The 25967-nt window shown below is 45.3% G+C and overlaps 1 protein-coding gene across 1 annotated transcript in view; it reads left to right on the top strand.

Moving 5' to 3' along the window:
* Positions 1 to 3137: 3137 nt before the first annotated feature.
* Pank1 (pantothenate kinase 1) overlaps positions 3138 to 25967 on the top strand; it is a 69027-nt gene continuing 46197 nt past the window's right edge. Inside the window, 2 exon segments of the mRNA XM_051146363.1 lie at positions 3138 to 3481; positions 3483 to 4030. Of these exon segments, the coding sequence (XP_051002320.1) occupies positions 3153 to 3481; positions 3483 to 4030 (877 nt within the window). The 5' untranslated portion in view covers positions 3138 to 3152.

The following is a 25967-nucleotide window of genomic DNA, read 5'->3' as shown; positions in this document are numbered from 1 at the left end:
AAAAACATAAACGTTCTCTGCTGGGTTTATTATCTGGAACCCTCCAAAATTGGGAACTAGAGACCAGAGAACCACCTTTGGCTACAGAGTGAGTTCAAGGACTAACAAAAGAAAACAGAAACAAAATGCCCAGTGTGGTAGGTAGCCCATGCCCTTAGTCCTTACTTAAGAGGCAGAGTCAGGAAGACCTTTAAAAGTTCAAGGCCAGCCTGGTATACAAATCTAGTCCGAGGCCAGGCAGTCAGGACTTCACAGTGAGATACTGAAGGGGTGGGGTGGGGGGAGTAAAAATTCTCAACTGGATTTAATGGTGCAGACCTGTAATCCTATCTAACTCAGAAGTCGGAGGGGGAAGGATCACAAATCCAAGGCCTGCTCAGCTACAGAACGAGTTCAAGACCAGCCTTGACAAATGAGTGAGATCCTGCTTAAAATACAAAAAGATAGCTGGGACACTAACTCCGTGATAAAGTGCTTGCCTGGCATGTGTCCTAGCCTCAACCCTCAGAACTGAAGAAGACAAAATGTGTAGATTGTTATGACACTGAGTGAGAAAAATCAGTGAATGCTTTTTCTGTTTTTCTAATAAACCATAACCTTCTGAGTGCAGCAAAGGCATCCATTTTGCCTTTGGATCCCAAGTGTGTGTTTTGGGGTCTTCAGCACAGCACGCTCTTAATTAATGATTGACAGTGAATGAGTAGAGACAGAGAGAGATGGATTGTGGGCCTCCCCTTTCCTTACTGCTCTGGCTTTCCTGGAGCACAGGATGGTTCCTGCCTGTCCCCCCCCCCCCATCCCCCACCTACACATACCCTTGAATAAACCTGTGGGAGTCACCTGGCTTCCCCCAGGCTGGAACCAGGGCACCAGCCTGAAAGGGAGGTAGGCGAGAGAGACAATCTGTACCAGGACTTCTGCCCTGTCTGGGTTGGAGCCACTTGGCTCGGGCCTCCATCGCCATGCCTGGGAATGAGGTTGGAGGATGTGCCCTTGAAGTCACTACAGTGCCACTCCACTCAGCTCACTTCTGTGAGCGTCTGAATCCTGAGAGGTAGCAATGGAGACTCCTAGCAAATTTACTGTATAAAGTGAGAGGACCCAAGATCAAACTCACTTGCTTCTTTCCAAGGGTGCATCCAGAATTCCCTGACGATACAGTGATGCAGGGTTATCTGCCTTCATGGAGTGTAGCTGAGCAATGGGAAGAAACAGCCATCAAGTGGAGTGTGACTGCATCATTTCAACCATGCACACTTATATTAATTCATTTCATCTTTGATGTCCTGATATTATGACCATCTCAAGATAAGGGAACACATGCATTTTATTTTAACAGTTCTAGGGACTCGGCCTAGAGCCTTCTGCCAGCCAGATGCTGTAACATGGAGCTATATACATCTCCAGCACCTACCTTTATTTTGAGACAGGATTTAACTATTGAAAACTGGCTTGAACTAAGTAGTTAAGGTGGGGCCTTGAACTTGAAATCTTCCTCCTGAGTGGCTGAGATTGCAGGCCTGTGTCACCATGTAAACTACATGTATTTTATGGCCAGAATAAGAAGGCAGGAAGGGGGTTTAGGAAGGAGTAGGGAGAGATTACAGCCTGAAGGAGCAAGTTGTCAAGAAACTGGACTAAAAACAGTAGATGGGCTGGGGCTGGATTCCCTAAGGCGATTTTTTCTGAAGTCATCAAACCATTATGTATGCTCAAGGAAGCACAGAGGGTAGGTATTAGGTTCCATTTCTAGCTTTGTTCCTGACCTTGGTTATTTCTCATTTCCTTGCCTGAAAAAACATGTGGGAGGAAGAGAGAGGCTTCACTGACTCTGAAACTGTGATTTTGGGAAGAATGCTGATGTAAGAAATCTTTCAACTAAATACAAACCCCGGGTTACCGCCACTGCCAGTCTTGGACCCATGGAAGACTTAGTTCAAGGGACTGGTAGGTTAACCACAGGTCACTTGTACAAGGGCTAAGGTAGAGGGAAGTTCACATTGTTGAAGCTGGCCTGCTTGGGGATTTTGGCTCTCATCTCTTCAATACAGATTTTTCAGAGGGGCAGATAGCGTAGCTGCAGCTTGGTGATGCTGAACTGCCAGGAGGGGCTTCCGTTTGGACTTAGCTCTGCTCATACTAGTCTGAAACAGTGGCCGCCGTTTTTATGTTTTCTCTACTCTTTGGTGTAGAGCTAGGAAGCATCCTACTATGGAGTTATACTCTAGCCTGACTTTTAATTTTTACATTTAGACCCTTGTGAACTCTTATTATGTGCCAAGGTTACACTTAAGTACTACCCCCCACCCCCAGACAGGGTTTCTCTGTGTAGCCTTGGCTGTCCTGGAGTCCTAGACTTGCTTTGTAGACCAGACTGGCCTTGAACTCAGTGATCTGCCTACCTCTGCTGGGATTAAAGGCCTATGCCACCACGCTCAGTACTTTCGTTAAACTCAAGAGTCCCCTTTGGACAGGTGTAAAAGCTAAGATCCCTGAGTGTGTCCTGCCTGCTGGGCACCTCCAGTCTGGTTGCCTATTACAGGTGTGTGTTTTTTTGGTTTGTTATTTTGTTTTTGTTTTTTGTTTGTTTGTTTTGAGACACGGTGTCTCTGTGTTAGCCTTGGCTGTCCTGGACTCCCTTTGTAGACCAGGCTGGCCTCGAACTCACATCGATCCACCTGACTCTGCCAATTTGTCTTTTGCTCAGTGACCATAGGAGTCAGAACCGAGGGCCTAACTTGTGCTGGTTCCTCTTCTGATAGCCAAGGGGCAACTTTTTACTCCATAAATAACAAGACAGGGCATCATTCCCCTCCGTCTTTTCTGGGTGAGGAATGCGCTTTTTATAGCTTGGGGTCATTTCTGTTTACTTGGTTTCTTCCAGTGCCAGTTATTCCTGCCTGGCTTTGTCCTTCACTGTCCTTACCCTCTCTTCGTGGGTTTCCTCTCGCCAAACCAAACGACAACTAACTCAAGAACAGATGCTGCTTGTGTGCGTGTGCCAGCCAAGGAATTTGACTCCCCTCCTTTTCCAAGGCTGCCTACCTCTCTATAAATAATTGTTCTCTTCCCTCCCTTCAGACCTGGGAGTAGTTTGGTCACATTAACGCACGCGCGCCGGAACACAGACTTTCGGGGGCGGGGGCGTGGCCATGAGTGACCTTGTGAAGGTACTAGCCCACTGGGGGATAGCATTAGCAAACCTGAAACCTCTGCAAATATTTGGCTTCCTCCGGCATTCCTCCCGAGGCTTCGGACTGTCTCGTGCCTACCTCACCCAGTACCCTTTAGGCTCGCTCCGCCACACAAAGCCCGATCAGCCTATCTCCTCTCTGAAAACCCTGAGAACTTCATTCCGCACGTTGAAACTCGTCGGTGGCGGTGGCAGGCAGGACTGGGCATGCTCAGTGGCGGGGACAGGTCTTGGAGGCGAGGAAGCCGCATTTGAAGTGCCTCGGCCTGGGGATGAGGGGGAGGCGGGCGCCCGGGCCGGGGTCCGCGGAGGCTCCCGCTGCGGCGGCGGCGGCGGCGGCGCGCGAGGCCGACATGCCGCGGCCGGGTGCAGTCAGCTCGGCGCGCGGGGGCCAGGTCGCCGAAGACATGGGGGCGCCGACGGGAGGAGGAGGGGAGGAGCGCCGGGGCCGCCAGCCCCCGGCGCTGAGGCTGCCGGATAGCAAGCCGCAGGGAGGATCGGAGGACAGGAGGACGCCGGACCGTGACCTCCAGCGAGGCCGCCTGAGTCGGAGCCCGCGCACTGCCCCGCCGGCCCCGGGCATGGGCGACCGCGGCGCGCAGCACGAGCGCGCGGCCCTGCAGTCCCCGGGGGCCCCCGAGGGCGCCGCGGCCGCCGTGAACGGGCTGCTGCACAACGGCTTCCACCCGCCGCCCGCCTGCAGCCGCGACCCGCCGCCAGCCCGCGTCCAGCTCTTGGCTGAGCTGCAGCCGCAGCCGCTGTTCGCCCAGCATGATTCCCCGGCCAAGAAATGCCGGCTGCGGAGGAGGATGGACTCCGGGAGGAAGAACAGGCCGCGTAAGTCCTGCCGGGAGGGGAGCGGCGGTGCCCGCGGTCGGTCGAGGGGGCGGCCGAGTGCCGCTCTGGACTGCGGTCCGCCCTAGAGGCGACGGGCGCCGAAGGTGGCAGCCTGAGGTGGCGCCTTGCTAGTCCTATCCATCTGATGGGTCGGTTAGACACTAGCTGTAGCTGCTCTCTCGATCACGGTGGAGGCAAGGCGATCGCACTGGTCGCCCTTATTGGTGGCCGGGAGCATGCACCTCGACTGATCTTGGGTCTGAGGCTAGGGGGTAGGGCGGGCTGGCACAGTCCCCAGTTCACGGCTCCCTTCTCCAAGCACGTCTTTTGGGGGGCGTGCAGCTCAAGCTATCACCTTGCCCTTTGAATCGCAGAGTAACCGCCAGTATCTTGGGCCCATTGGCAAGCTTAAGTTTGGAGGCGTGGAGTTTGACAATCCCCCAAATCACAGCCTATGAAACAGTATTTCTACACAGCCAGTGAGACGGTCTTTGTAGAGGGAAACACCCACTGACACCATGTGGGCCGGAACTGTGTGGACCAATGAAGACTGCAGGTGGATTTTTTTTTTCCTGGAGTGGATAGAGTTGAGTGTAATTAATTGTACAGTGCCTTAAATGCGTTGTTTCACAATCTGAGGCTTGTGTACATAGTGTAAAAGGAACCTTCCCCACCTGACGTTCTGGGATGTCAGTTTTGTAGGTAGAGTTCACGACTGTTCGTTTTTCTTATCCGAGCCTAACTCCATTCAACTGATCACTTCTTTCTGAGTGTCTTTAATGAAGCTTAAAAATGGCAACAAGCAAAGTAAGTAGCGTGCACGGTAGTAAGCGATCAGAGTCAAACGTGTGCTTTTTTTTTTTTTTTTTTGCATAAAAATTGCTGTTTGGTGTTGGGAAATGGTTAGATTGGGCTTGAATTTTCTGTAAAAGTTTGAACTTTGACAAACGGCATAACTCCTTCGGTCTTTGCTTATAATTTTTATCTCTTTTTCATAGCCTTTCTGCATTGCATTAGCTTCTAAAACTTTAGGAAACGCGTTCACACGACTGTGGGTGAATCTAATGCTTGCATTTTGTAGGTCTGAAATTTTAAGGCATTTGTCAAATTTGGGAATTGCACAGCAGATTTGATTTGGCCATGGCTGTAAGACAGTTACTAAGTGTCTGAGTTTTTTTTTTTTTACCTACCTTTTAAAAAAATAGTTCTTGGGAAATTATTTTACGAATTTCATGCTGCCTGATACCTGTGTCTTATTTCATTTGTTTTACTTCCATGAAGCCACATTTTAGTTACTTCTCTGATCTACATTTAAAGAAGTTTACTATAGTTTTCAACGACAGTAACTAGACTCCAAGAAAGAGAAACTAGGCAGACATATTGGCATAGACTTATAATCTCAACGCCTGGGAGCCTGAGGCTAGCCTGAGCTACATAGCGACTTATGAGGATGGCAAAGAGGCATAGTCCCTGGTTTGAAGTATTTTCGTGGCTTCTTTTTTTCTAACGTGCATTGTGTGGTGGTGGGTATCTGGGTGTGAGCATGCGCAGCAGCTGACGACGCTAGAGGGAGAATTTGTCTCTCCCAACTGGTCATCACACTCACCTTTACCTGCTGGGCTCTCTGTCTGGCCTCTTTGGTGTTCTTGAGATTGGTTTTGTGATACAGTCCCAGGCTATAAATCTTGATATTCCTCATGCCTCAGTCTTCCAAGTGATAGGATCACAGACTTGTACCATCATGTCTTACTCTGCACGTCTTAAAATCCTTTTTGAGGAATTGAAAATGCAGCATATAAAACTGATTTGAGGAAGGGAAAAACTAACCTGAGCCTTAATTATTCTTACAAAGCTATAGGAATTATTTTAATGTGTCAGAAGCTAAGCGGCTTGTGGTTTTTACAAAAAATTAGAGCTCATTTATAAATTCTGTTATTTATAAGTTGTTCATTTACTATTTTTTTTCCCCCTTGAGAGCAGAAGGATCTCCTATAGCCCAGACTGGCCTCAAACTCAACTCAAACATATAGCCAGGAATAACTTGAAACTCTTTGATCCCCCTGCCTCTACAATACACCACCACACTTGGTTTGTTTCTTGAGGCAGGGTCTCACTGTGTGGCATTGGCTGACCTGGAAATGGGCAGTAAAGATCCGCGCGCTCCCACCTCTTGAGTGCTGGGATTAAATGAGTGTGCCACCAGCCTAGCTTATTTACAACTTTTTAGAGGATTGAATCAAAGCTGTTTTCCCCTCCATTAACCTATTATGTTTAGTTTTCTTAGATTTGAGGACACACTAACTTTTTTATATGTATGAATGTTTTCCCTACATGCGTATCTCTGTACCACATGCATGCTTTGTGCCATCAGATCCCCCGGTACTGGGTTATGGATACTTGTGAGCCACCATTTACGTGTTGGAACCAAATCTATGTCCTCTGTAAGAGCAAATGCTCTTAACTATTGAGCCATCTCTTCAGCTCTGAGCATATAGTTCTGAGATCAGTTTCCCACAGTTTAAGGAGTACATCTGTACATTTCACTACTGAAATTTCTTACCTAAAAGAGAGATAGCTTAGTAGTTAAGCATGGTGCTGCTTTTCCAGAAGACAAGAGTTTGATTTCCAGCATCCACATCAGAAAGCTCACAACTGTCCAACTTCAGCCCTATGGGATCTGACATCCTCTTCTGGCTTCAAGGACAAGTGTACACAAGCGGCACGTGCACATGCACACAGACACACACAAGCGCTCACACACATACACACACACAGACACACAGACACACACACACATTAAACAAACTACCCCAGAAAATCTTAAAACCAAAAGTTTAACCCCAGTGTTTCAGTATGAAGGTGTTCTAATCTAGAAATCAAATCAGAAGGCTGGAGGGATAGCTCGGTAGCAGAAGATAGAGGCGTCCATCATTCAAAACTCCCTGGGGTTACCTCCCTGCACCCTCCAGAAAAATCAATTGGTTGCCTGTTGGTTTTACTAAACAAGAAAAGAAGAATGTTACCTAGTTAATGTTCATCTAAATGTCATTTTACTTCACTTACTCCCTAGAGCCGTTCCCTAAGACTAAAGTCCTCAGGTTCTCTCAGGTGTGTTGCCTGCCCCTGCTACTTAGCAGTCATGATGTCAACTACGGTACTAGCGCTTCTGAAAGGCAGGACTTAAACAAGAGGTTGTTTCTTATACCTGCAGAGTTCTGTGCTGTTTCAGAGCTGACACATCTCCCTGTGTGACCTTTACACTAGTTATCTAGCCTGCCACACGAGTAAGCATTTATGTTCTCAAGCATTTATGTGTGTTAGGGTGTGTGTGTGTGTGTGTGTGTGCTGGCTGTTGAAACTAGGGCCTCCAACATGCCAAGAACACACTGTCCCACGACCTACTCCTAAGCCCTGCCTGTCTCCCCTGCTGCCACCATCATCTTTGTTGGTTGCCTTGTTACTTCCTTTCCAATTGAGTTGGGAGTCTGATTGGAAATGATGTAGTCTCACATACTTTGAAATGGAGGAGCATGCATATGTGATTGATGGGGAAGGAGAAAAGTGGTCCAGGTGGCACCACCAGCTCATTGGATAGCTGTCTCCACTTCTGTAGCTGATTTTCTCAGAAGACCTTCAGTGGGTCCCGGTGAAGCATCAATAGAAAGAGGGTCCTTTGATCCACACTCTGTTTTGCTGATTCTATTTTATTTTATTTCTTGCCTGACAGCTCTGTGCTATATTTTATATTGGTTAATAGGTAGTTTAAGGCTTGTCAGCCATTTCTTTCCAACATTAAGCTAAAAATAGTCCTGGTGGTTTTATTTAACACGCAGGACTAACGCATAGCTGGACCAGAAAGTGAATCAAAGCCAAATTCATTAGAGGCTGTATGAATCCACCCCTTCCTCCATCCAGATGTCTTAGGTTTGAATTTCAGCTGTGTGTGTGTTCAGAGTCAGTACTCAACCATCGTGCTTGAGGAAGAATGAAAGGGAGGTAACCAGACCTTGAAGAGCTTGTGTTAGGATGACAGGAGAAAACATGGTACCTGCCAGCTGTCATCACTAAACACCATCCACTGTGAATCTTGGGACAAGCAATGGAGGTGGGAGATGCTGCCTCAGATGCACTTCTTTTGAAAAAGAAACCTAGGCCTAAGTAGAAGAGACTGAACTTTATTTTATTAGCCATATCACTCCTCATCCCATATTCGTTTTTCTGTCCCACAAAGGTGTAGGAAAATATCAGGGAAATAAAGTACTCACCGCTCTATCGCGCAGCAAACAGCTGCTTTAGATATGGCTTCTGGGCTAGCAAGTAAGGGGGCTTACAGCAAAGCCTGGTTACCCAAGTGAGAGCCCCGGTCCCAAACAGTAGGAGACAGTCAGCTCCTGCAAGTCGTCCTCTGACTGCCACACCCTGCTGTGGCACAAGGGTACCCCCATATATGCACATACACAAATCAAGATAGGTAATAAGTATATAACACACGCACGTGCGCGCGCACACACAGACACACCATGTACCACCTACACATAGTAATAAATACTTGAGTTTTTGTTGTTGTTGTTGTTATTGGGTTTTTTTTTTAAACCAATGAATAGGGATGTAGAGTAGTTGCCTACAAATGAACGAAACCCCAGGTTCGATCTCTAGCAGTGATCCCAAGCCTCTTATCCTGTCACTTGGGTAACTAAATAGAAGCTAGGAGCAGTGGTTCTCAACCTGTGGGTCTCGACCCCTTTGGGGGTGATGTCACCTAAGACCACAGGCAAACGCATATTTACATTACAATTCATAACATTAGCAAGATTACAGTTATGAAGTTGCACCAAGAGTAATTTTGTGGTGGTGGTTGCGGGGGGGGGGGGGCGTCGGGGTGTTCACCACAACACAAGGAGCTTTATTAATGTGTGGCAGCATTTGGAAGGTTGAGAACCACTGATCCAGAGGGTCAGAAGTTCAAGATCATCCTTGGCTACCTAGCCAATTTGAATTTAGACTTGGATACAAACCACACTGCTTCAAAAAGCTGGTAATTTCTTGTCTCAGCCTCCAGAGAGCTGGGGTTACAGGCATGCTACCACCTCAGCTATCGTGTCACGTTTTTAAGAGTAATTTTGAGTGTCACGAAATTAAGATTTTGATAACATTTTTGTTCCTGTTGGGTTTTTGTTTGTGTGTTTGTTTTTGAAACGGGTAGTCCAGGCTTGCTGGAACTCACTACATAGTTCAGGTTGGCCTAGAGTTGATGGTGAGTGTCCTGCCTCAGTCTCCCAAGTTCTGGGATTACAGGCATGAGCCAGTACCCCTGGCTTGACAACTTGTTTTTTTCTTTGCTTGGTTGTTTACTTGTTGTTTTCAACTGAGCCTGAATCTCAGGGCCCCAACGTGGCCTCGGATTCACTATGTAACAAGGGATGACTTTTGAGTTTCCTTGTTTTTTTTTTTTAATATTTATTTTTGTTAGGGGTGTTTTGTCTGCAAGCATGTGTGTGCATCATATGTGTACTTGGGGCCTGCAGAGGACAGGAAAAAAAAATGTCAGATTTCTTGGGACTGGAGCTATAGATAGTTGTGAGCTGCTATGTGCTGAGAATCCTCTCTGAGAGTCGCCAGTGCTCCAGCCTGCTGAGCCACCTCTCCTGCACCAACTTGGAGCTTCTGGTCCTCCTGCCTCTGTATCTTGAGTGGTGGAATGACTGGGACTACTGCCATGTGGGGTTTTAGTTTTGATGCTGGACACTGACTTTGGGATTTTTTGCTTTTAGGCCGACCACTCTACCAACTGAGCTACATCTTTACTCACTGATAACTTAAAAAATAGTGTGTGTGTGTGTGTGTGTGTGTGTGTGTGTGTGTGTGTGTGTGTGTTGGGGGTTACGGGTACCGTGACAGTCAAGGGAGTTCAGATGAACTTTGTGAAGTCATCTCTCTTCTTTTATCTTGACTTGGGCCCCAGAGATCAAACTCAGGTTGCCGAAGATAGCAGGCATCTTCACCCACCAAGCCATTGCATACACACAACCTCTATTGATAACTTAATAAAAACTAAACAGCTTAGCTTGAACATTCTTGCTCTGTGCCTTTCTCTGCCTCTCTGTGCAGTGTGTTCATGTGGTACACCCATGTATATGCGGGCTTGTGGTTTTTTGGAATGCTAAAGTAGGACACAGCAAGTGCTCTCTGCCTTATCCCCTCACTGAGCCTGAAGCTTGCCATTCTTAACTAGGCAGGTGGCCAACAAACCTCACCAGTACTCTTCTCTCTGCCCCTCCTCCCTCCATTGCTGAGGTCACAGGCCTGGGAAGCAGCAAGGCTCTTCCTCACAAAGCCATCTCCCAATCGCAGCAACCCAGCATAAACCTTTCCTTATGACTGAATATCATCCTTAATACCACCCTGTATTACATTCCCCAGATTCCGTTATATGGACGGACCATAGTTTATTCACCCCGCCCCGTAGCTTTAGTCTCTAGGTAGGTCTTTCCATCATGACGTGCGTACACATATACAAACCCACTGACAGTCTGTGTAAGAACTCTTCAAGTAACATTTGCTTCAGGTTAGATGTTACAGTTTATCCACAGCTGACTTCAACTGTATCCCAGGCAGTTCAGTTACTGCAAATATGGTGTCATCTCATATGGAGCTCGCTCCCACAGACTGTGGCCTCCTCAGATGGGGAGGAGGGTGTGTGGGTCCTATAGCCAGTCCACCACCCATATAGAGGAATAACACGACACTCTTTTTGAGGACACACAAATGACAGTGAGTAGTAGTATGACTGAGTGTGTGTGTGGTCTGTTTGTGGTTAGGGGTGTATACGTGTGTCAGGAGTATGTGTATTAGGGATGTATGTTAAGTGTATTTGTATGTTAGGTATGTAAGGTGTATGTATTAGATGTGTGAGGTATGTATGTATGTGCTAGGGTTGTGTGTGTGTGTTAAGTTTGTGTTTAGGGGTATGTGTTTGTGTGTGTTACGTGTATAGTGTATAGATGTGTGTTAGAGGTATGTGTATTAGATATGTGTGGTAGACCTGTGAGGTGTATGTGTGTGTTAGGTCTGTGAGGTGTGTGTGTTAGGTCTGTGAGGTGTGTGTATATGTGTTAGGAGTGTGTGTGTGTGTGTGTGTGTGTATGTTACCTTGATGTCGCAGCACTTTGCCCATAATCCCAGCTCTCAGGACACACAGCAGAAAGATCTCAAGATTCAGGCTTAGGCTATGTAGGGAGTTCCAGGTCACCCTGAGCTATGTGTGGAGGTTTTTGACTTTAAAAGAAAAGAAAGAAGAGCCGGGAGCCAGGCACGATGGTGCACACCTGGAATCCCAGCACTTGGGAGGAAGAGGCAGGTGGATTTCTATGAGTTTGAGGCAAGCCTGGTCCACAAAGCGAGTCCAGGACAGCCAAGGCTACACAGAGAAACCCTGTCTGAAAAAACAAAAACCAAAAATAAGTAAATATGGGGGAAAGGAACAAAAGAAAGTGAAACCTAGTAATTTTAGTTACATGGGCTATTGTTTTGGATGAGGCAGTACACTGGAAAGAGGAGAGAAGGCTTCCGTGGTAATGACGAAGTGCTCAGTGTGGAAGGCAGGCAACTGAGCAGCTTCTGGTGGGCGGAGGGATAACATTACCTTTTTCTTCCATTGAATGGTTGCAGGCAGGAGTTACAGGTGAGCCAAGCTGGTGGCCCTTCAGGTAAGAGGTTCTGATGTCTTGTATCGTTCAAAGAGAACATTCCGGTAGCAGAAAACAGATAAATCCATTCTGTGTTAACACGGGTACAAACCTGAAGCAAACGAAATCTGTTACCAGCTTAACTACAATTGTGAAAGCATGAGGACGAAAGTTTTAAAATATTGAGATTCCGCGATGCTTGGACTTTACCTTGGAATTGGTGAATCAGAAAAGCCAGGGTGAAGAGAAAGGGGGGAGAGGCTTCTGGTTGGAGCTATAGAATATAGATGTATCTGCCTTTTCTTTTTTCCTTAGTCACAATCACTCATTCCATACAAGAAGTATGCAGACTAAATTACAAAACATTCAATAGAAGCAGGAGCTATCCTTTGGGACATGGTGAGTTGCCATCTCCTCCCTCTACTCTTTGATAAGGATTCATAGCCCAGGCGGGCGTAGAATTCCCTCTGTAAAAGGGGCTGATCTTGCCTTTGTGACCTTTCTGCCTCAACGTCCCAAGGGCCGGGGCTACTACCATGTCCAGCTTTAGGTTTGCAATTATGTTCTAAATAGGTATTTGTAGATTAAATTGTAATCTGTAAACTGTAATGGACAGTTGTAGATTAAGATCTAAGGCCTAGGATGAGAGTGCTCAGCAGGGCTGCCTCTAAGCCTGACAACTCATGGCCAGTCTCTGGAAACCGCGTGGTGGTAGGAGAAAACTGCCTCTGCCGGTGATCCTCCAGCCTTCCCGTGCCACTCGCACACCATGCGTGCACGCACAACTATGTAAAAGTTTTTAAAAATTGCCTTTGTCTTTGGTTTAGAAATCAGGATTCTGTTAAACACACAAATGCGTCCTCACCCCCACGCCAAGGCTAAACACAGGAACATCGCTTTCCTCCTGAAAGACTCATAAGTAAGTTTCAGGGTTAGTACAGCCTGTATTTGTGTTGTGACCGGAAATGGAAATAGTGCTGGGAATTCTTCGCAGGAGGGACATGTAATAAGTAAGATGAAACCAAACCAGGAGTGATTTTGTAAAGAACTATGAAGCTTTAACTGGCAGGTGTTTTCGTGTGTGTGTGTGTGTGTGTGTGTGTGTGTGTGTGTGTGAGAGAGAGAGAGAGAGAGACACACACACACACACACACACACACACAGACAGACAGACAGACAGACACTCACTGACTGACTGACTGAGACTCTAAACTGTTGGGTATGAGGATATATAAAAATAAGCCCAGTAGTAGAGAGGCTAACGCAGGATTATCTAGAATTCAAGGCCAGCTGGGCTGTATAGTCTGTTTCTAGCCACACAGTCTCTCAAAAAAGGAAAAAAAAAAGCCATAAAAACCCCTGATTCTTCCTCTCCCCCCAGTACTGAGATTGAACCCACATGTTGTACATGCTGAACAAGCACTCTCTCATAAGCTATAGCCCCACCTGTTTGCTTTTTATTATATATATATATATATGTAGACAATATATAATTCAAATACAGAAACTTCAGTGTGCTCAGTGTGACATACAGAATTTGAATAAAAATTGTTTTTTCTAGATAATACAGTTCTCAAACTTGGTGTAGTGTTACTTAATTTAAGACATCTTTTAGGTGCCTCAAGTTGATTGTATATTTATGAATATATTCTCCCTGAGAATGCATTTGAGAGTATTGGATCATTCAAAAGAGTGAGAAAACATCATTGTTTAGGGATAGCTATAGGAATCATGATCCTGGCCACTATGATGTCTGTATCCTTTGGAGAGAAGGCGGAGAGGCCGCCTGCAGGGAGCCATCATTAAGCAAGAGCTGTGTACCTTTTGTTCCACGTCTGTGTTTACAAAAGCACATGTACTTTCTCCATTGTGCAGGTGGAGAGAGGCTCAGAGAAGGGAAGAGACCTGCCTGAAGCCATGTAGGTAGTGATTGTGGAGGCCATAATTTAAACCCAAGGCCATCCCTCTCTCCAGATGCCTTTCTTTTCTGTCCCAATCAGCTTGCCCTTTCACTGGGAACAGGAACCAGTTCTGTAAAACTAAAAACAGACAGGTGCATGAAGTCCGCATAGCTTTGGCAGTAAGTTTATCCATGTGCCTGTGGAAGTACTGGGAGGAACAGCAGCCTACATTAAGGGGTGCTCGACTTCCTATGTACCAAGAGCTAAGTGGACTCTTTTATGTGGTGGCCTGCGAGGTGAGGGTTGCAGGTGTGGATCTCCAAGGGGTAAGCGTTCTATAGTGAAAAGAGCTTCGAAAAGAGCTCTGGGCTCAGACTCTGATTCTCCCATTATAGAAGGAATTAATTATTCTAGAATTAAATAATATTAGTTCTGGTTATTAATATGGCGGCAGTTATTCCCCATTGTATAAACAAATAGTCACAGAAACCTGTTAGGTTTTTGATAAGCCTTAATGCACTGGGGCTGGGAAGATATTGACCTCTAAGCTGTCTTGTCTACCCTCTCAGCTACACAACCCAAGCTACTTGGCCAATAAGTCGTCCTTTCTGGGCTGGACCTGCTCCACCGTGCCCGTCCTCAGAGCAAGCTCTTCCTGGCCACGTGCTTCTAGTTCATGCTAACCCACGATGACCTGCTCTTGTTCTTTTCTTCCTCCTTCCTCTCCCTCCTGGTTCTTCTCTGACCCCAAAAGCCCACAAACCTTGGTCCTGCCTGCCTCTCTCCTGCCCAGTCGAGGCACAGGCAACTTTATTCAACAACTAGGGACACTTTGTGAGGCAAGGCTTGCACCACATCATTTTAGATACCCGGGAGTTTGCTCGTCAGGATCTTGGGGAGCAAGCAGTTAACATTTGAGTACATAGTAGCTCCAGATCGACTTCCGTGTCCCACTTATTAGCAGTGTAGACTTGGGTGAGGTCCAAACTTCTCTGAGGCTCATTTATTTATAGGAATAAACGTATCCATCCTTCCAGCTGGTGATAGAACCAAATATGGAAAATGCGTATGATGATTCTTTGGATAATTTGAGGGCGGGGTTTCGGAGTATCCTTCAATCCCACCTTCAGTCAGCTCCTGAAAAGAGATTTTCCTAATGCCCTTTGATCTTTCTAGAAACACACTATATGGCAATCACAAGCCTTAACTTCACTGTTACTCCTGGGACCAAGCAGGCATGCCCTAAGAGTGGTGATGGCAACACAGAGAATAAGAGAACTGAGTAATTTATTTAACTGGTACTTTGGTGTCAGGGCAAGGTTTTGATTAATTTTAAACTATTTTAAAACTACATTTAAGTTAGATTACATGTAGTTACCGCAGTACAAGTGTGGCAGCCACAAGACAACTCCCAGGTGTTGGTTCTGTCCTTCCTCAGACTCGGCAGCAAGTGCTTCTGCACACTGAGCCATCTCACTGGTCCCAACAAAGTTTTTTTTTTTTTTTTCCTTTTTGTTTTTTAGCAGTATCTTTTGGTCTTGACTGATATCTCAGCCGTTGACTGAGGCAGACAAAGATAAAGGAGATGAGAGGGGTTAGAAAGATCACCGCTTTCCTTTTGAAGAGCTACACGGACTGAACAAGATTTTAGAACAGCTGTCTTTAGCTCTCCGGTCATATTTTTAACCTATTTTCCAGGAAATGAAAAACTTGCCTTCCAGTCTTTTGGTAGGTGACAGATGAGGTGGCTGTTTCTAGGGGCAGGTGGCCTCCAGCATTGCCACCAGAGCCTCCTGGTGCTCTGGCCTTGAGTCCCTGCTGGGACCGAAGCTACAAGGAGTCCAGACACAGGGACAGTATGTCTGCGTAGACCTGTGAACGGTGGCCAGTTTGGACAGTGCCAGTTACTTGAAGTTCTCTGGGGCTCTGGATAAACAACTCCTTTATCTCCCAAGGTCGACCGTCCTGGGATACAGAGACAGGGGTAGTAGACTTGGTCAGTGTTAACCTTGATGAGAGTCAGCAGTACATTGAAGCTTCCTTAAAAATGCAGGCACTCGATGTCAGTTAGCTGTTATTATTATTATTGGTGGTTATATAGATGTCCTGTGTCAAAACCTTCCTCTTCTCCCCATGACTTGTACCCTGTATTCCCTTACAATTTTTTAAATCAGTCTTTATTATATGACAGCCCATTAGATATTTTAAGATAGCTATATAGTTCTTTTTCTGGATCCTTAGTCCCTAAAGAACTAAGAGTGGTCTGTACTCTCATCTGCCGAATCCCACTCATGTCACTCAGTGTGGGCTGTATCAGATTACTAGCCAGGACTGACTCAAGACCCAAGCAAGGCTTCTTGGGAGCGATGTAAAGGGGATGAAGAGGGCATTACCCACCTGGGTGTGGTGGCACACACCTTTAATCCCAGCACTTGGGAAGCGGCGGGCAGGCGGATCTCTGTGAATTTGAGGCTGGCCTGGTCTACAAAGCAAGCCCAGGACAGCCAGGGCTCTGTTACACATAGAAACCCTGTCTTCAAAAAAACCAAAGGAGGGTGGGGTGGGGTGGGGAAGAGGGCATTGTCTTTGGTGGCCTTGAACTCAGAATTAGTGATTCTAATGAGACCCCCATAGGAACTAATCCAAGTTTTATTCCTATGGGCCAAATACTGATGTATTTTCAGTTTCTAAGCTGGGGTGGAACCTGGAGCAGGTGATTGGCAGTTACCAAGGTGGGCAACGTCATGATTGTGGGACAGGGTCAGAATTACTTGTGCCTTTGCTGTCACGCCTCTCCAACTACGTATGCTTTAAAAGTTTTTATTTATATTTTTTGACACCGAGTCTTGTTGTGTTGTCCAGGCTGCCCTTGAACTCCAGCGTCAGTTTCTCAAGTAGCTGGAAAATGTAGATGCACATCATCAGGTTGGCTTCCTGTAGCCCATGAAGATAGTTAAAGCCAAGGCTGTGGCGTGCTGGTAATCAGCAGTTGGCAAGAAGTTTGGCCAAGGGGATAATTATATTTTATCTTTGGGGAGTGTCCTTTCCTGTATAGAAAGTTTTTTTTTTTTTCTATTTATTCTATCTATTTATTTTTCCTTTGTTAATGCTTTTTGAGAGACAGTTTCTCTGTGTGTAGCTTTGGCTGTCTTGGAACTCACTTTGTAGACCAGGCTGGCCACGAACTCACAGAGATCCACCTGCCTCTGCCTCAGCCTCCTAACTGCTGGGATTAAAGGCATGCACCATCACTGCCTGGCCCATTTGTTTGTTTTTGAGATGGAGTTTCATGAGATCAGAGTAACTTCAAACTCTCCCTGTAATTACTCTGGAACTATAGGCATGCATTGGCCCTGGTTGTATGAGGTCTCATGAATCAAACACAGTGCCTTGTGCATCCTAGGCAAACAACGCTGCCCCTGAGCTACATGCTGATCCCCTAGCTGAAGGTTTTTACTATGACAAGGGTCCACGTTAGGTTTACTCTTTGAGGTGACCGTGCATTTGCAATAGTGCTGTCATAAATTAGACCATGACTGCCGCTTAGATTGAGGCTACCGTAAGCAAACCTGGAGTCCTGATGCTGCCATCAGGCCAGCACATGGCTGCATGCACATGGCTGCATGCAGGACTCGAACGTGAACATGTCTTTTAAGTTTACATTTAGTGTCTCTGTGGCCATGGTGGTTATATTTACATCATGAAAGTTGTCAGGCAGGAAGCCAGATATGCTAATTTACCAGTGCACCAGTAAAAGGGACCAGGTTGGACTTGAAGTCAAGGTAATCCTCCTGCCTCAGGCGCTTTTGCTTTCAACTGTTTGTAAGTAGAGCTCACACCCAGCAGGGATCTTTTTTCCCTTTATCTTTCTCTTCTCTTGTCTTGCCTTTCTCCCTTCCTTCCTTTCTTCCTTCCCCCCTCATCTTCTCTGTGACAGGATCTTTTGTGGCCCAGGCAGTGCAGGAACTCATTATGAAGCTGAAAATGACCCGAGCCTTGGTCATCTTGCTTTTACCTCTCAGGTATTGAGATTTCAGATTGCTACCTCTGGAATTCTTAAGAAAGAAAGTTATTCCAGCCAGGGGTGGCTATATATGCCCGTCATCCCAGCAGGCAATTCAGAAGGTGAAGTCAAAAGGGATGCAGGATCTTGTCTCCAGTTATGCTGGCCTGGTCAACATAATCCCAGGCCACGGAGCAAGACGCTGGCTCAAAATATGTACATACATACATACATACAATTATTTTGTCTTTTTTTTCCTTCCAGAGCTGAGAACTGAACCCAGTGCCTTGTGCTTGCTAGGCAAGTGCTCTACCACTGAGCTAAATCCCCAACCCCCATAAAATTAATTATAAAGAAAGAACAAGAAAAAAGTATAAGGTGTAGCTCAGAGGTAGAGCATCTGCTTAGCATGTGCCAAGGCTTGGCTTTGGTTCTTGGTTTGAGGGCAAGAGTATTTTAAAAACACTTGAGGGTCCATATGACATAATAATAGGATTTTTAAGGACCATATTATAAACTATACATATTTAATTATATATAAGTAACTATATAATTTATAGTCTTATTACAAGTTCTTGTTAAATTTCTATTCCAAACATGGTTAGGCTCAGTCTTGGGTTGGCCAGTTGGTAGATCGAGATCACTGTGCATGCGCTTGGAATGGGAGGCATAGAAAAAAAAAAAAATAAATGTGTTTCTTCATGCTAGGAGAGATATGTACCTGTGTGTCCCCAACGTTTTAGTCCCAGGAGCATTATGCCCTTGGATTTATTTATACTTATTTCATGATTCACTGTGGTTGTGTTTGAGTGATCTTAAGGCCTGTGTTGGTTGTGATTTAGGAAACGGCAAGTGTTTGCCTTGAAATAGTTGTCAGCAGGGCTTCTTCAGCCAGGCCCCTCTGCCTGCCTTTCTGAGGTGATTTTTGGTTTATGTGAAGCAGGGTCTCCTGGGTCCAGGCTGGCCCCAAGTCTTGCCATAGCGGCGGGGGGACCTCAAAGTCATGGTTCTTTTGTCTCTCCTTCCCGAGTGTTGGGGTCGTCACCTGCGCCACCTGCGAGATGGCATACAGTGGATTGGCTGTTGTTGAACTGTCAGGGTGCATAGGCCACTATATCTTTATTTCATGTTTCTTGCTCTGGCAGGTAAGTTGAAGTGTGTTCTAGCCAAATGGAAAGGAAATGTTCCTGTTTGTTTCTATAAATAGGATCTGGGAGGGGAAACAGGCAAGTCTTTGACCATGAACATTCAGATTTTGCCTCAAAGATCACCTGTTGTGACTTCCTTGTCTTGAAAGAACATTTGGACAGTGCTGCGGTTTCAGAAACCTTTTTCATTTAGGAAAAATTTAACTGTTACTCAAAACTTGGGACCAGAGTATTAGGGACTGTCAGGTTCTCATCATTCAGTGTCTGTGATTACAATTCATATGAAGTCTTCTTTCTTTCTTTCTTTCTTTCATTACAAGCTCAGATTTCCCTCTTTGCACACTGGATGTTAGGAAAGTAAATCTCAGGGATCATTTCATTTCAACTATTGTTTTTTGTATATTTTTATAAAAAATAACCTCTTTAAAAATGTAACTTGTGGGGGCTGGAGAGATGGCTCATCGGTTAAGAGCATTGTCTGCTCTTCCAGAGTTCCTGAGTTCAATTCCCAGCAACCACATAGTGACTCACAACCATCTGTAACACATCTAATGCCCTCTTTTGGCCTGCAGGTGTGCATACAGGCAAAGCAATACATAATAAATAAATATTTTTTTTTAAATGTAACTTGTTATTACCGTAAAATTAGGAATATATTACATAATGCATAATTAGATAGATGAATTTAGTTATTTAGTCACAATAAGACTTGTGCCATCTCACGTACAGACCAAGTAATAAAAGCCTGGTTGTTGTGGTGTCCTCAGAGAACTCTTTTGTTTGCAAGTGCCTGTTGTTGTTTGTATGTGATTAATTCTTAATTATTTGTTCATGGTCTCAGATCAGAAATGTCATTGTTGGAATAACATAGCATTGTGCCAAAAAGGCTGCATTGGAATCACTCCCAAATCACTAAGTGGAAGTAATTAGTATTTTCTTCATCGTTTCTATCTTGAGAAACAGATTAAGAATGAAGAATGGGGCACATGCCTATAACTCAGTGCTCCCCAGGCACAGGGAAGAGGATTGCCACAGGTTCAAGGCCAGCCTGATCTCCATAGCCAGTTCTAAGCCAGCCAGGGCCATTTACACAGCAAGACCATATCTCATAAAGTAGCCCCTGAAACAGATACACACAGACAGATAGATGAGGGGCTGGGAACCTCAAAGAGAAAGAACAGTATTTTTTGGTATGGGTATAGGGGTGTGAGTGCATTCGTGCATTCGTGTGTTGTGTGTGTGTTGTGTGTGTGTGTGTATGTACTTGTATGCGAGGACATCATGTGTGTACATTAAAGGTCAGAGAAGAGACTTAAGTGCCATTCCTTTTGTTCAAACACATTCCACATTTTGTTTGAGACAGGGTCTCTCCTCTGCCTGGATCTTGCACAGGTAGGCTAGGCTAAGTGGCCAGTGTGCTCCAGGATTCTGCCTGTGCCACCTGTCTCATTGTGGGATTATGAGCGTGTGCCACTATGTCTGGATTTTTCTGTGGGTTCAAGGGGTCTGGATTTTGTTTCTCAGGCTTATAAAGCAAGTGCTTTAGTGACTAAGCCATCTTATCTACTGCCCCTTTAAAATGTTTAATGTTTACTTATTCGATTTGTGAGACAAGGTAACCCTCAAAACTCACAGAGCTCCTGCTGTCTCAGTCTCCCAAGTACTGTATTTGAGAAGTATGCCAGTATGCCAGGCAAGGGAAAGTAGTAAAATGGTTTTATTTCCTCCTTTTCTTCAAGGAGCAAGAACTCACTAGAACAAGGCCAGTAGAAACAGGTAGACAAGCTCTCTTGAAAGTCACTAGGGCACAGTCATTGCCACACTGGTCTTCAGACACCATGACTATGTTTCAAAACCAAGCACAGAAGCATACAGAGAAAGGGAATGTTCTCTATTTGTTAAGAAGGCCCAGGAACGAAAGCAATTATATACCATTTGTCACATATGCCAGAGCCAGTTTGTTTTGTCAGTTTTCTGAAGATATGCTTCAAAAGCATCCCTACCTTTCTTGACAGAATAAGTATCATTTAATAACTTTTTATTAATTTAGAGGTATCATCACTAGCACTTTTATACTGAATTACAACACAGGGAAATCTAAGACAATAATGCCTAAGTTATTTGAATTAGTTCATTCAATGAGTTTTTGTTGTATAGAGTTGTGTGTAGCTTGTATCATTGAAGGACTCAACTATTTTACTCAACACCCTTAGTTTTGTTGTTTTTGGTATTGGTGGTGGTGGTGGTGGTGGTGGTAGTGTTGGTGGTTTGGGAGAGTGCTTACCTAGCCTGCTCTACATGAATTCCTGGAGGGCTGGGAATACATAGACCCTGTCACAAAACAAACAAACAACAACAACAACAAAACACCCAGGCTGCTGAGTAGTGATAACACGTTGGCAGTGCCGGCCACATTAGTTGGCTGTTGCAGTTCTGCTGCTGCCCTCGATGGAGTTTCAGAGACCCATGGTAAGCATCTTCTGAGTTGTTATGAACAGATCTGCCATCTTATTGGCCTGCAGATGAATGTCATCAATAAATAAAGAAGCAGCACATGTCCCAGTACACCACTCGCACGTGTGTACCAGTTTCAGCTAAATTTTAGTCAAGAGTTAGGCGTGTCTACGTGACCACTGCTCTCACTTTGGCTTAGGTCAGTTACCTAAGAAGTAAATGTATAACCTGCCAGGCCTTGGATAATGCTCTCTTAGCATTTGAGTGCTTGTTACAAAAGGCTTGAATGGCTTTTACTTGATTTTTATACTTGTCATGATCAGAGTGTAGAGTTGTTAAATATTTTTAGTATTCAGCTTTTTATGGAAGACTTTCTGTAAACCTTTCTATGGTACTGAATGAATTCAGAGTCAGTTTTCTAAGGTGGAAACATTTAGCATTTGCACTTGTTCTGTAAATTGAGATTCTGTCTGAATTATGTAAGGCAATAGATACACTAATCAGTTGCCAAGCATAGGACCTCATGCCTCTAATTGCAGTGTGAGACATTGAGGCAGGGGGATTGCTGTGAGTTTGAGGCCTATCTGATCTAAAGAATGAGATCTTGTCTTAAATAGACAAACTAATAAATAATTGCTGGAATTCATGAAAATAAAGCTGTTCCATAAGACAGCTTATTGCCTTTATTTTGTTGAAAACATCATCATCATCATCATTATTGATTACTGTACTAACTACTTTTGTTGCTGTGATAAAATACCAGCACTAAAAGCAATTTAAGGAAGAAAGGGTTTATTTTGGCTAACAGTTCCAGAGTAATAAGAGTCCATAATGGCACACTGGCTGGAGGGAAGGCTGTGTGGTTACATTTTCATCCATACTAGGGAGCAGAGACAGGAAGTGGGCAAGGCTCTAAACCTTCAGCAGCCAGTGAGTTTCAAATACATAAGCCTATGGGAGGAGACATTTCTCATTCAAACCACCACAATTCACTTTAAATATTGTGGTGTGATTTGTAAATTTATGCAAGGAGTTTTGCTTTGATCTATCTTGTGGGGCCTTCAGATGTAAGATGGAACAGAAGAATTCCAAAGCAAAAGAGTTTGAAAAGGTTTCCCCTTTTTTGTTGTCTTTTTTTAAGGTTCCCCCACTCCACCCCCAAGACAGGGTTTCTCTGTAGCCTTGGCTATCTTGGACTTGCTTTGTAGACCAGGCTGGCCTCCAACTCACAGCAGTCCTGATCTACCTGCCTCTATCTCCCCGAGTGCTGGGATTAAAGGTGTGTGCCACAGCACCCAGTTTTGTTGTTGTTTTTCGTTTGTTTATTTGGCATGAGGTGTCATATATCACGAAACTGTCCTCAAATTCAAGATCCTCTTGCTGCAGCCTCTGAAGTACTGGATTAAAGATGTCTACACCATGCTTGGCAGGAAACAACTTCTCATTTCCTCTGTCCTCTCCTCACCCCCTGCCCTAGGCTGACTTTGAACTCAGTATTCAGTAAAAGACAGCCTTAAACTTTGATCTTCCTGCCCTGCCTCCAGAGTAGTGGGACTGTAGACATGCACTGCCATGTTCTGTTTGTTTGTTTGTTTTGAGATAGGGTTTCTCTGTGTAGCCTTGGCTGTCCTGGACTCACTTGGTAGACCAGGTTGGCCTCTAACTCACAGTGATCCGCCTGCCTAGGCCTCCCAAGTGCTGGGATTAAAGGCATGTGCCACCACCACCCAGTTTATTCTTAATTCATTAACCCTGTGGATTAGAAAGAATGTAAGTGTTAAGGGAAACATGTACTAAATTTTGTTTGCCACAATCTTTCCCTGTCTAGGAAAACAAACAAGCAAAAACCCCATTCAGTGGTTACTGAATAAAAATGTATTTGTTCTCAAATGATATGAGGTGCGTACTTGGAACCTTGTCTTTCAGCTCGCCTTGCCACAAAAGTAGTCGGTACACTCTTCTTCCTTCTTTCCTCCCTGTGACCCCAGCCAAGCTGTAAAGCTTTAAAGCCTTCCGTGGTTGAAGCTGAAAGAAATGTATAAAGATCATTTCCGGTAGACTGATTGCGTTTGGTGGTGCTGCCTAGCAATGCTGTTCCTTCCAGCAGCTCTTTAATTAGCTACTCTGTGACATTAAATTATCAGTTGCATCCCTAGAGTATGCCAGCATGCTCTGGTGGCTTGTCCAGACAGAAAGCTAAACCTCCTGGTGGTTTAAACTGGGATTTGTCTAAGAAGATAATAAGATTACCATCTTGAGCCCTAGCACACAGGGCATTGGGAAGCTCTAGGAACTCTAGCTGGGTGGGCTCCGATCAGCTCTTGGTGGTGTGGCGCTCACACCACAGTCACACCAGTGTCTGGTGAACATGGCCCTTGGTACATCTGGGAGTTTTGGTTCATTCAGAAACTATTTCTAATTAAGAAAGTGGGGCATTATGGGACTTTTCCTGGGGAGACAGGAGCAGACGTTATTATCCTCAGATAAAGCCTCAACCACAGGCTCAACAATAATGTGAACCAGCTCTAATGTAGTGAGCCAGTGTGTGTATCGGGGTTACTTACAGGTGTGTGGGTGACTGAAAGGCAGCCACATCGTTAAAGGATCCATCAGGAAGGAGTGAAGACTCAAGAAGGGTGCGTCTCTGAACACTGTACACTGTATCGTCAGCGCAGAAGCAGCTCCTCTATGCCCGCGAATAATTGCTGCATCTGTAGCCTTGGTGAGGGGCCTTGTGAGTCTTCAAAGTTTCATGAACTCCTCCCCTAGTCTTAAGAGCCCCCCTCGTCCGTCTAGGGGAGTGTTTCAACGTGGAGGAAAGAGCTGGTCAGCATGGTGTCATTAAAGGAAGGTTGGTACTCCTCTTCTGTCGCCTTTAGATTGGGCGGAACTGGCAGCTTCTTGGTGAGAAATAAAGGTGGTGACAGCATCTGTCTCCAACTGTTTGGTACATTCTGCCTCTAGACAGCCTAAGAATGTTAACATAGAATAGGGATTGAATTTAGTCTGCCTTCCCAGTTGCTCTCCTTAAGGCCTGGAGTGGACATGTGGGGCTTGACAGACGGCATGGGTTCTGTGGTGAAGACAAGGTCACTGGTATGACCTCTGCTTTCTTCTGTGACTAGTCTCTTCCTGATTTCTACCATAAGGGTGGCTCGGAGAGTCTCTAGGACCTTGGGAATAAAAGCTGCTCCTTCGGAGCTCTTGTCATGATTGAGTCTTAGTGGCACAGCCTAGCCTCAAAGGACACACATTGATCCTCCAGTCTCATCCTCCGCACTGTGAGGATTACAGTGTGAACCACCACGGCCGACAGAGAAATGTTAAACATTTGAGTTTGGTATCTTTGGATCATCTCCAGCTCGATCTTGCTTCGGTCTGGTCCAAATCTAAGCTGAGACTGTATTGGTTCTAGCAGAAGGGAGCCTTAGTTCTTGGTTTCTTTTGTCTTTGTAAGAGCATCTTGCTTATTAAACCCTAAACTCAAAACACACACACACACACACACACACACACACACACACACACACACACACACAATTTTTTATTTATTTTTATTTTTATTTTTTTGGTATTTTGAGACAGGGTTTCTCTGTGTAGCCTTGGCTGTCCTAGACTTGCTTTGTACAGCAGGCTGGCCTTCAACTCAAAATGATCCACCTGCCTCTGCCTCCCGAGTGCTGGGATTAAAGGCATGTGCCACCACACCCGGCCATACATATTTTTTTAATGTTGACATTTCAGCTTGTTTTGCTTTCACATAGTTGGTTATCTGTGTCAAAGGGCTGCAAATAAAAGAACTGTGCACCTCCCTGCCCTAAGTATTTGACTGAGTTCTGTTGCCAGATCTGGCTTCTTCAAGGTATGCAGGCTTCTCTCTACCGTAGTAGGCACTGAGAGAGCGGAGCCATCAAGTGAACTTAATTATAAGATGTTCTAAACTGTAGTTTAGATTAACCTGGGGTTAATCAAGCGTGAGACGTCGTTCAGAACTTCAAAACCTGGCTTTACAACGTGAAACTCACCTGCAGTGCTCATAAAGTAAATTACTCGTGAAGAATCTTATTAAGATGCTGTCAGACGTGTCCAGGGAACGGGGGTGTCTGCGAGGTCACTGCAGTGCATTGCCCTCGGCGTCAGCAGAAGGCCTCTGTCCTCAGAGTTGCCGGGAGAGGCAGCTTGGTCGTATGCCAGCTCGGCACTTAAGATGCCCCAACTATTTATACCAATCATCTGGATTCAGCTACTGTAGCAGTTCTGAGCTTGACTGAGGGCCCCCTTGTTGAGAACATTTCCCGGGCACCGCTCCAGTCCCATGGAACCCAAATGTCTAGGTGATAGCTTGGCAGTCTGCACTCTTCGTTTTTGTTTTTATGTTTTATGGCGCCGGGCATTGAACTTGCCTCACGCTTTGTGGGCCAGTACCCTTCCACTGAGCCACACTCATAGGCTGGCAGTCAGTATGTTTAGCATATGCCTCAGGTGTGTTTTGTTTTGGCTTTATTGTTGTTACTTTACAATTTGGTAAATTTGAGAAGCCTCATGGTTGAACATGGCCAGTCGTTTTAAAAAGTACCTGTAATTAGGGCTGGCTGGTGGCTCACCCTACAGAGGTGACTATAGTGCAAACCTGGCAACTTGTGTTCAATCCCTAGAATCCATAGTGAAAAGAGAGAATGACCCCGCCATAGGCGCCCTCTGACCTCTACGTATGTGTTGTCTCAGCTCCCAAATTGCCCTCTGACC

Source organism: Acomys russatus, chromosome 5, assembly GCF_903995435.1.
Source record: "Acomys russatus chromosome 5, mAcoRus1.1, whole genome shotgun sequence".
In the NCBI taxonomy this organism is placed as follows: domain Eukaryota; kingdom Metazoa; phylum Chordata; class Mammalia; order Rodentia; family Muridae; genus Acomys; species Acomys russatus.
Note: the sequence above shows the minus strand (reverse complement) of the source record. Positions and strands in the feature narration are given on the sequence as shown.